General features: G+C 40.1%; 1 protein-coding gene across 1 annotated transcript in view; it reads right to left on the bottom strand.

Moving 5' to 3' along the window:
* Positions 1 to 3,388: 3,388 nt before the first annotated feature.
* The window catches only part of GADL1 (glutamate decarboxylase-like 1), a gene marked incomplete at its 3' end in the record, with an annotated part of 35,199 nt that continues 26,581 nt past the window's right edge, over positions 3,389 to 12,006 (bottom strand). Inside the window, exons 11-13 of the mRNA XM_009578355.1 lie at positions 10,948 to 11,147; positions 6,559 to 6,610; positions 3,389 to 3,478 (exon numbers count right to left, since the gene is read on the bottom strand). Coding sequence (XP_009576650.1) covers positions 3,389 to 3,478; positions 6,559 to 6,610; positions 10,948 to 11,147 — 342 coding nt within the window. The remainder of the gene's footprint in view (positions 3,479 to 6,558; positions 6,611 to 10,947; positions 11,148 to 12,006) is intronic.

Consider the following 12,006-nt stretch of genomic DNA (forward strand, 5'->3'; position numbering starts at 1 on the left):
TCTTACGGTGTGTTGTAAGAGGAAGAGGAGCAAAAGTGCCACGAGGGGGCACATAGAGCACTAGCAAAGCAATTGTTCCTTCATCCCGTCAGTGATGTCAGTTCCAGGTCAGAGACAACTGCCCCAGTTTGCAATGACAAAATAACACCACTTACATTCAACTAGAAATATTTATAACAGCAGCTTCCCAATTACCACAAAGTGCCCATTTGTATGGTTTCTACAAGAAGAAATCCCTCTTCGCTTACTTGTGAAGAATGTCACTGAAAAACACCTTACATTGCAGGTTCCTTTATGGGTTATGCTGTCTGTTACGCACTCAGTGTACGGCAAAATGCTCAGGGCATAGAATACCTTGGACAACCCAGCTGCATCCAAAGCCTTGCTGTACTGTATGGAACCAGTTTCACTACACAGCCAAATCCTGCTGTAATCCCAAAAGATGGAAGTGTTGTAAGACTGTGGATGTGCACAGAATTCCCAGCTTCACTGGGTAACAGAGTAATGTACCATTCACGGTGTTCTTTACTTCCCCAGCACCATGTTGTTTCTCATTCCCTAAAGTGTTCAGATGATGAGTCAAATGACCAGTTAGCGGCTGACCCAAATCCTTCAGGCCACTCTTTAGTGTTGGAGACGCTGAAGAGGGCAAATTTTATACCTAAAGTTCAAGGCCCCAGAACTTAAAACAAACAAACAGCGTACCACCTTCCGAGAGACAGAGTTTATGTAGGACAGCTAGAAGACTAACATCAGAATTAGGTATCACACTGCGATCCAGTCAGCCCTGACACATTTCCACATAAAGTGGGCCATGGAAACTGGAGAAGAGCCAGTACAGCAGAAAACCTTCAGGGTTATTTTGCATAGGACTATGCAAATTCTTCATGAAGCTGAGGACTTCAGATCAGAGCTATTTGCATATCAACATTCACCAGCACTAAAACTCACATAACTAACCTTAGAAGACATATTATTCTGAACAATATTGCTGAGCAAGCAGTTGAATAAAATCAATTACTTGCTCAAGGGATTTTTAAGGCATACATTTCCTTAATTATTGTCAGATGTGCAGGTCAACAAAAAGGAAGATTGATTTCTGGATAAACAGAGTAACTGTGATGTTAAAGTGTTGTGCGGAAAGACAAATTGTGAACTAAAACATTTTAATGTTCATTTTAGTGAAATGATGGGAATATTCAGGAAGCATTTGCAGTCAAGAAACTGTACACATCTCCATCTGCCTGTCGATGGCATAGTGCAACAATCTCTCCAGTCTTCATCATCTTATCACTTACACCTTGCTGATCAGGATGCATTCCTTCTTGCCCAGCCATATATTTGTACTAATTAATGTAATACTAATATAATGACTATGCTGTTTGCATCAACAATGTTAAAACAGATTGACATCAGCTGGAAAGGTCAAGTCAGCCTCATTTTTTGTGACCCAGTGCTGTCATCTCATCTGCTCACTGATACATGGCCCTCAGCATCCAAAAAGGAAAGTAACCCCAGATCTGTCCCTGTAGAAAATCAGGGAGGTGAAATAGCACGTTTTAGTTGTGTAACAGGCTCATTTCTGTTATGTCAAAGAACTTCCCAGCAGTGCTTAAAGCAACGCAACTAACAATCATCATTTGTTGTTTCCTCTCCCCGTCCCTCGGGAGAGAAATGTGTGCCATTCAGTGCCTTGCTTTGCTAGGGAGTTTTGGTCTGTTTTGTGATAGATTTTCTTTCAGGCTTATGTGAGGAGGAAGGAAATAAGTTATGGTTTAGGATTTTGTTTTTCTTAGTGCTTCATCAGAGGAGGCATAAGAATCAAGAAAACGCCACCTTGCCAGTAAAAAGAGGGGTTGAGATCTGCAGGGGTGCTCGGTTCTTGGGAGAAACTGCACACATGCTCCTTTCCCTCCAAGTGCTCTCCCACAAAACACTGGCTAGGAAATCTGCATTTCCAGGGTCAGTCTGTCTACATCAGTACATAAAAGCCAGGCATCTATTCCTCATCTTGACTGGAAGCACCATAGAGCATGAGAGCAAAGAACCAGTAAGTTACATTCAAAAAGCCACTCACAATATACGTGAGCTATTCATTGTGCTTCATCCCTTCCCTTCTCAGTCTTCTCTCTAGATACATAAATCAAAGTGTGGTAGTTGCAGCATTATTTCTTCTATGTCTTCCCATTGCTCCTTTCCAAATCCTCACTCCTCCATGGGTAGAGGAGCTGTTATACAGCTCTGTGTGTGTGCATATGTATATATATATACACATATATATATGCATAAATATACACACACATATATATATAGGCCTTCCTCTCTAATGAGAAGAAGGGAAGCCCCATATGAAAGGATCATAACCCATCCATGCTTTGTGAAAACATGGTAAATGCAAAGCCCTTGTATCCATACTGTGGCTATGCATGGCTTTGTACTGCAAAAGTTAAATATACTTTCCAAAACAATACAGATAGGGTTAAGGAAGACCTCAACCCTAAAGACACCAGCATCCAGAATAAATTGAAAGCAATTCCTGTGAAAGGAAAGCTGCTGAAAGGAGAGCCGACATTATAGGAAGTATGCATGTTTATATAGTATGTATAGTATGTATATAGTACGTATATCTTACGCAAGCATGCATATGGTATACACATCTATGTTCTAGTTTAAATTTCTAGTAGCAAATTCTAGGAAAAAATAGATGCAGAACACCAAAGCTGCTACAGAGAGGAGCAAGCAATGAATTAAATTCAATTCCTCACAGAATAGCTTATTCAGTATAACATAATACCACAGTGTCTATTGGCTTCTTAATTAAGTCTTAACCACTGATTCCCCGCGAGTAACTTCAAAATTTTACTACTGCTTTTTTCAAGATGTTCATGATTTTCTACCAGGATGGCAAAGAGCTACCAAAACACTCACCAATGAAGTTTTTCCCATTGTATTCCTGTTGTCATTTATGGGTTGTTCAACATCAGAAATGTATTCTTAAGCACTTCCTCACTTACATTATCATAGATTGTCATAGGTAATACAAGACAAGTTCCAAGGACAGTGTTAAGTGTCTGAAACAGGTAATGAAAATTCTGTCTAGACAAGAGATGCAGACAACACTGTTGCTCTCTCAGTTCTGCCAGCTGCTAACAGCTTTGATAGTAAGCTGAATATTTGTACATGCTTGCATCTCTTACATTAAGAAAAAAGTTAATTAGCCTTGTCTAAACAGAGAACAAACTTAAATCCTACCAACATCTATTTAAGAATTAAATCCCCATTCTACTGATAGGTTAATGGTGAGCAAAGCCAAGGGCTATTTCGCATTCGTATCTGGCACACAGATAAATCAGTAAGCTACAGATAACCCTGTTCATGTGACACTCACCTGGTGTAGCTTCTGCCAAAATTCAGGTCCGCCCTCCATTTTTCTTAAGCTTGGTGGAATGTACCAAAAGCAAACATTTGCATACTCCGGCTAAACAAGAGAACAAGTGATTGCTTATGAGATGTAACAAATGGGACAGGAATACATATTATAGCTTGTCAAAAAGTTCTGCATTATTTTTTGGCGGCGGTGGGGGGGAAGCCTTTGAGTTTATACCCTTTTCATTAAAACTTCCTTTTCCAACTCACCTTTTGTTTCCCTTTTTTGAAACTAGAAATAGTTTTCATATCATCCACTTCTCTTCCTGCTGCCAGAAAAAGGAAACCTGTTGGGGTTCCTTTTTCATGTCTTCTTCTTATATACATATTTAACTCTGCTTTGCTAACTAAAAAATTTAGTAAGGAAAAAAAGTGTATGAGAGGCATAGAGAGGTAACTTACAGATTTCAAAATTGAAGCAACTGTAAAGAGAAGAACACATTTTCTCTTTAGTGTTGTTTTTTTTTTTTAAATGGAAATTTCCTACGATGCATTTTACACAAAACACACAAACTCAATTTTTGTCACCATTTAACTCTTGCACACCTAGTCATTTTTCTACTGAAGAATGCCAATCTCCTTTTATATCATATATCATACAGCACACTACACAGTGCTGGAGTTAATGTTGGCTTTCTCAATTTCCACATTTTATAAGAATCTCAGGACCCCTTCAGGGTATGTGAAATACCCTGGATATATCTTATCCAATATCTAAGCCTTTTGAGCAAAGACTGAGACTCCACATCTCTGCTTCCCTCCAGTGAAATTTTGCCTTTAAACTCAGCAGAGAGTTAGCTGCAAGATTCCCACCAAGAATGGCTGCTCACCATGCATTATAAAATAAGGCATTTTGTGCTTATGAGGTTTCTGTTTCATATATGATTGAGAAAATGTTCCCAGCAGACCAATCCAGGGTCTCTCTTCACTTCCTGCTTTTTTTTTTTTTTTTTTACCTCTACAGGTAGTAATAGCATGAGGAATAGGTGTGCCTTCTAATCCCATCCAACACTACCCATAAAACCACTCAGTCAATCTTGACCTACATTATTTGCAACACAGTATTTAACTGGGGTCTAGATTATAATATGGATTATAAACTCACACCCCCCTCTCCCCTCCCACACGCCATCCTCATTAGTACTGGTTGAAAGAAAACAAAAGAAGTTAAAAGGAAGCTCGGTAGCTGGGTCACGCCATCTCTTTGCCCCACTGTGAATGCGGCCGCTATTACAACCCCAAGCAGTCTCCTGAACGAGGCGAGCCCACGAGCTGACACATGTTCTTTCATGAAAGGGCACTGGGAACTGCTCATATCATTTTCCGCCTCGCTTCGAAGAATGCATTAAATACAATTTAATCATCAAGAAGAATATTGTTGGCAGCAGGAGCAGAGCTGCAAACCTGCCACCTGCTGCCACTGGATGAAATAAAGCTCAGCTCTTAAAGTCCCATTTCTTTCCCCAAAGAGCATGCATTGAGTACACCCACAAACACAGACCCTGAAAAGGCAGCAACTTCCTCATGAGCGCAAGCACTGGCTTGCGGTTACAGGGTTTATTTTAAAACTGTTTAAAATCAGATGGCAGGAGTAGACAGATGGCGTATATTACCATATTGCCATTGCCTATTATTGCCTTCTTGATTATCTCAGTTTCCTTTCACAGATCAAATACATCATCCCCTCTGAAAATACCATTCATCCTAGGAAAACTTAACTACCCCCAGCCATGCTTCACTCTATTTCTGGTTATCTTGTCACAGCTTTTACCCAAGCAGGTAAGCAATTATACCACAGAAGAGTTCAAGATGACTTAAGCATGAGTGGCATTTCCAGGCCACGGAGTGGTTCTCGTTACAGGACTTTCCTCACTGCATGTGTCAGAGGATCACCTTCCTGAGCTTCTTGTCCAAAGTCCAACTTCCTTTCAGAAAGGGCTCGCATAACCGGGCCTAGCTGCCTCCCGGCAGCCTTTCTTTGAATTCTCTCTGCTTGTCCTCCTGCACTCCTGAAAAACCTCTTAACCGTCGCTCAGCCTCCTTTCTCATAGCCCATACTACAGCACTCCCTGCAACCCCACTTTTAATCCAGGTGTCCTGTTCCTGCAGGAACTAAACAGCAGTCTCTGCTCTCACCAACAGCTTTCACACCTACAGTGGATCTGGGCTCTCTGCTAAGCTCTACAATAATGCAGAATGGAGAGCTTTTTAACAGACTTGCCACTTCACTAACTCCATCAGGGGTTGCTGACCCAGGATTCTTCACTCCATGCAAAGTTTCCCAAATTAGCAGTTTTCAAAGTTAAAGGGAAAAGTTTATATTGTATGAATAGTATAAAATATTTTGTATTTCATGTTTCTTCTAGCCTAACCCAGAATGCTCATGGCATCAGCAAGTGTAAACCAAATCTGCATCTTTATGGTTTGTCAGTCTCCATGTGTGGCACTTACTCCATTTCCCCTCCTCCTCCATGTGCTCTCTTCCTCCTCACGCTACATATCCAGCTGTCTTTCACACACGTACGCTTCCAAAAATGCACGTTTTTTCTAAAAATGACAGGTCTTTGCAACATCCCCAGATATTAGCCTTATTAACCAAAGAGCTGAGGGTAGGTGGAAAAACAGCGCTTTAGCTCTGCTCCTTTATTCACTCTACCCTAAGCGAGATCATCAACAGGTAATAAGCCAACAGGTTTAGCAAAGATGGGTGAAAACCACAACTTTTGGGTAGTTTTTAGGAAGATGGGTGTAGAAACAGAATTAAGGAAAGAAACATGGACTTTAATGATGAAAAATCCATTTTTAGGATCAAAATATTCTTCCATCCGACACACAGTCTTATCCGTAAGTCTGGCAAGCACTGCTTTTTTGCAGTCAGACTCTTCACTTTCACAGAAAAGTGCTCCATCTATACCCCCTGAGCCAATACAGGCCCAGAAGCTAGGAAAATAGGTAGAGTGATGGTGGGGCATAAGGAGCATGTTATATGTGTTCAATTATATATGTGTATCTCCAATACATAAACTTATTAAATTACATACTTCAAATACAAATTGGCAATTGGCTAAAAAGAACAAAATCAAACAACAGACACCCCCCCAACAACAACAGTTCAGTTCCATTTTCACTTACCTCCAAAAGAAGCTGGAATCCCTCTCTTTTCTTAATTTCCTCCACTAGATACCTGTAATTAAAAACGCAGGGGTTTAAAGCATAGAACAAAACAATACATACAGACACCAAGAAAAAAGGTCTTGAACGTATATACACTTTTTTCCCCTCCTTTTTTTTTTTTTTTTCTTTTTCTTTCCCCCCCGCTAAAGAAATCACAGAGTTAAACCTCATTTCTACCTGCTGTGAAAATGCAGTAGCTATCAGTTCCTGGAAATAAATGAAGGCTACAGCCAGCCAAGGAGCACTGAGGAGAGGCCAAATTCTGTCCTCAGGCACAGATTTTCAGTGGAGCCACATGGCATAAATTGATCCTATTTGCATCAGGCTGTGAACTTTCCCAGTGCAAATTTCCATTGATGTTGCTCTCTACAAATTAATTCCTCTATCTCTTTTTCTGAAGTGCTGATGCTGTGCTGCCACGTTATTTCATGGTCACCCTGACATCTCTTGCACTGCTATTGTCACCGGGACCTCTTAGTTTAGCCCAGAATTTAAAAGTTTCCACGTACTTCAAGCCCAGCAATTTTCCTTGTTCCACGCTGTACACAACAGTGCACATTTCCATTCAGTGAGCCACTGCTGATGCACAATAATCCCTGGGCATCCTATGCTAACAATGCATTGAAATAAGTATTTCTTTTCTCTTTCACCTGTCAGTATGAAAAACACAGGGAAGATGGGTTTGAATCAAAACTTTGGATCCAAACACCTTCAATTTATAGAATTTTTTTAAAACATGACCTCAACTTTGCTATGGCATACATCACACAGGAATTCTGAAGCAAAGAGGGCACTTTGACATAGCTGGGACTTCTCTCTTTATTCCTCCCCCTCAAAGCCTTACCAAGGAAATTATCTCAAATTCATACAGCTTTTCCATTTCAACAGAACTTTAATCTTCCACACAAAGATTTTCCTGTCTAACAGTAATAAAACTGAGACAGTTAAACTACTGATTGTGTACAAATCTGTTCTTTTGTTGCGTTTATTTGGCATTTTCCTGCCTGCAGCTGCATTACCGATCATCACACAAATAATTCTTTTTTCCACTACTTGAGGAAGAAAAATATTGTCAGAATAACCCCGCTTGGTCCTATCCACATGCCTGAAACCTGCCCCCACAGGGACACAGTTGTATCTGCAACGCCTGCTATTCGGCAGACGTGCTGCAGAAACAGGTTGGCTAGGGAGGCAGTAAACAATACCCTAGATGGTATACATTTTTCAAAACAGAGCATGGGGAGTTGTCACGCTGTTTATCATTAACAAGTATTGCGCATGTGACTCATTACCTCTTAGCACACATCCCTGCAAAATGATTACTGTGGTGGAGTGCCAGTTCCCACGACACGCAGCTCTATGAGTTGCGCCGCACTGTGCGCTGTTGAGATGTTTCCTCTCACTGTAACAAGCTGAGGTTCTCGGTCTTTTCTGCCATGACTATTTAGATCCTACTGCATGCAGTTGTTTGTTATCTAGCTGTTAATGCCCACACTACTGTTTAGGTTGAAAGAGAGGCATACTGAAAGGTAAGTAGGAGGCTAGATATCATGTGAGCGTGTTGGGCGAAACCTGTTTCTGTAGGGGAATTGTCTTAAGCAAAACAAGCTCAGTGCTTTTGTCCTGTTGATCAGAAGATACTTGTCTGTGCCACAAAACCAACATTCAGCAAAATCAGCAGGCTATTCACAAGAGAGTGGCCCTAAATTTTTTTTTTTTTTTAATAAATCATGAAAAAGAAACCTATGTATGATCATCTTTTTTTTTTTTTTTTTTTTTTTGAGGTCTTGAATTGTTGGAACTATTTTACAATGCTTAATACCCTTCCCTCTTACCACAAGTGCCCTTTTTTATACCACCATCTCACATATGATATCTGATGTCGGTCAAGCTCACAAACACCGTTAATCGTGTTCTTAACTACATTGCCAATAGCCTAAGAAGGCAGCCATTAGAAAATCCATCACCCATGATTTATCTTGCCAGGACCATTTGATAGCAATGGAACAATTTACTCTGTGCATCTTTGCACAGTTGACAGTGGAGTTTTATTATCGTGTCACGGTTGTAGAACGTCAGAAGGGTTTGAGTCTCAGTGAGGACTGGAGCGCACAGGGAAGTGGTATTTGCTATGATTAAGCCTTTCAGAAAATGAGGGGTGGAGATCTGCAGAGAAAGTAGACATATGTCTGCTAAGAGTGGGTGTCAGAAGAGGAATCAGGCAGAAAAACTGCAAAGATGCTGAAGCACAAAATGCAGAGGTGGTTAACAGTTGTATTCTAAAAGCAGTTTACTTCTATTTTCTTTTTAACGTACTTCAAAAAGCAACATCCCTGCATCAAAAATAATTGGGGAAAAAAAAAAAAAACCAGCAAAAGATTTTCTGAAGTGATCAGCAGGATGCTCTACTGTAGGTATTTGAAAAATACGCCTTTCCAAATAGGCTTCCAAAACATCACAATGTTCCTGGGATATTTTATACACTGAAAACATGATTCATCTCCAGAACAAGAAGAAATTAATGGAATAGCCAATAAGCAAAGTTTGATGCAACAGAAATACATGCCTGCAATTACCCTAAAACCTTTGCAGCTCTGCCTGGCCATGGGGGGGGGAGTCATCTTGCTCTTAAGTTCTATAGTCAGTGGACTAATTCCAGAATTAATCAGGAACGCTGAAATACTATCTTTGCAACATCGAAGTAAAACCTACTGTAACAAATCAGGAGAAAGGCTGCACAGCTGTTGAGTAGTTAGGAAACCTGGCATAGTGCCCAGTAACCTGATGTCTCAGCATGCGAACTCAAGATAACAATGCGGCTACTGTAAAGAACAATCTTCATCAGATAATGACTAAGAATTAAATTTCTTCTTAAAGAAAAAAAAAAAGAAGACAACCCAGTCACTCCTTAGAAGTGCTACCAGCTGAATCCTAACGTTCAAAGAAAATATTGATCCCAGAAAGGTTATTAATCACTACACTCTCAGTAAAACAACCTTGGCCAGTGACCTTGATAAGTTTGAATTCTCCTACTGATAGTGGAATGAATTACTTTGTACAGACACAGAACAGTACAATGCTTCAGAACAAAAACAAGGTGCAATTAAGGAACACTTAACCAGCCAAACAATGAGTGGCTTTAAAGAAATAAAACAGAGAAAAAAGCCACAGCTCATTTGGACTTTTCTGGCTTTGTTTCTTCCTTTTTATTCCTTTCTAATCCACTCTGCGTTTAGGTCATGGCTATTTTCACCTTTTCTTTAAGTGACTCATTAAAGTGAGACTATTCCTTTAATTTTCACTGGAGTAAACATTCAATTCTTTTCAACTTGGTAGTTCATATCAAAAATAAAATGGCAATATGATATGGGTGGCTGTTTTTCAATATTAATGATTTCCCTTATGGTAGTGTGTAGCTAGCCCAGGAATTGGTGAAGATTTCATTGTGGTTTATCTTGTATAAACTCTGAACAAATATGATACTTCAAGTGAATTGTTTTTAATGGGCCATTATCTTACTTCAATATTATTTCTTCTATCAGAAGACAAAACAACCTGTGTATGGAAGTTTCTTCGCAGAAACTGAGACATCACCATCACTTTAGAAACACTTTCTAGCAAGAATTTTGCAGAATTCACTTGTGAATCTCAGTTCCACAAGACCAAAAACTTAGTAAAATTGAACAGGGCAGGCAAGGAGAAGATCGCAAGAAAAAGGTGCTTCGGTCCCTAACAGAACATACTGTAAGCATTAAGAACTTCAGCAAACTTGTGGAGAAAAAACAAGCAGTATCTCAGAACAATATGCCTTCATATACCTCTACTACATCCTAACATTAACAGATTGTCCTCATACAAATTTCCCCACACAAATTTCCCCACATCGAAAAACAGTAATGTTTCCTCAGTCATGAGGAATGAAGTGAGCAGGAGAATGGCTAATTCACTTCTTTCTAGACGCAGCTCAGAGCCTGGCACATAGGGCTGCTTTTACATTAACACCAGAAAACACAGTTATGGGATAGAAGAGAGTGTATTGGTAAGCCTGTCCTATGTCTGGTTCAGATAACATAGATGTTAAACAATGGGGATTGATAGTCTAATTTGGACTTCTATGTTTACCAACATCTATGCTTATTGCTAAAAGTAATAATTACTATTAAATATTGTAGCAAATGTAATAACACTAATTATTATTGCTATTAGTTCCTCCTATTATACACAAACAAAAGGAGAGGGGGGGAAAAACAGTAAGAATGTGGCCTGTTCCAGGATACGGAGTATCAGGAGTGTCAACATTTCAGTCAATTAAACAGCCTAGACATATTCAAAATTGTGAGGCGGTACCTAGCCAAAGCCAGTGCCCTGTTTACTCTCTCCTCGAGGCCTGTGGTTCCCAATGCTTTCCACATCAGCCAGAACTTGAACGCATCCGGACGCCTACTGCACTGAATGGACTTGTCACCAGTGTCATAGCTGACATCGTAGAACTTGTCCTGCTGGAACAGGTACGCGGCCTTGGCAGAGTAACAGTTCTTCAGGAGGCCCTATTAGAAACACAATAGAGACTTAGATTGCTGATAAGCATTTTCAAGCCTTTTTATCTTCACAAGCCAAAGCCTTTTTTTCCTGTCTGTACCAACTGCTTAGTAAAACAGAACTGGATGTGCAGGAAACTATCCAAAGCTTATGATGTGGTTTAAGAACCCTGGATGAACCTGAACTCAGTGAAGTCAGCACTGACAACAAGGAAACTTTTTTTGATTATTTTCTTCATAATGTCACTGAAGGTTGAAGAGGAATTCTGACTCGGATCTCGGGAAACCATGGGAGTGGGTACCACAGAAACAGTTGCCCAAAGACATACATGGGTGGGAAAGAGGGAGGAGAAGGAGAAGACTATGTCCACTGCTCCAGTCTATAGATTGGAAGAACAGCCTCTGAGGAGCTTCCTACATGTTCACAAATGGCTCAGTCTATTCCTTCTTTGTCAAACAAAGAACTTCACATATGGCACAGTTAGTTGCAGGTGGGAAAGATTTCAGCCCCAAGAAATAAATGTTTAGCCCTTACCAGAAAATAAAGTCACTGAGGATTTAGCATAGGCTGACTGTTTGAGTGGAAACACCATGAGGAGATTAGTACAACCCCAATTTTTATCTCTTTTCACAGTTCAGACAATTTTAACATTTGAAAATAAAGCTCAGAAAAGGTACTTTACCATACCCTAATTATGGTTAGTTAATGAAGTTATTTTTATTCAGCAATCTCCAGCCTCCAACTTCCGAGAGGCTGCCCGGGCAGAGATGAGCAGCAGAAAACAGACAAAGATAAATGAGTAACGTGGCAAGTTCCAGCAAAGAACAAAGCTGGGAAACAGAAAGCACAGAGGCTGTTACAGGTTTA

Source organism: Fulmarus glacialis, unplaced genomic scaffold (genome assembly GCF_000690835.1).
Source record: "Fulmarus glacialis isolate BGI_N327 unplaced genomic scaffold, ASM69083v1 scaffold18815, whole genome shotgun sequence".
In the NCBI taxonomy this organism is placed as follows: domain Eukaryota; kingdom Metazoa; phylum Chordata; class Aves; order Procellariiformes; family Procellariidae; genus Fulmarus; species Fulmarus glacialis.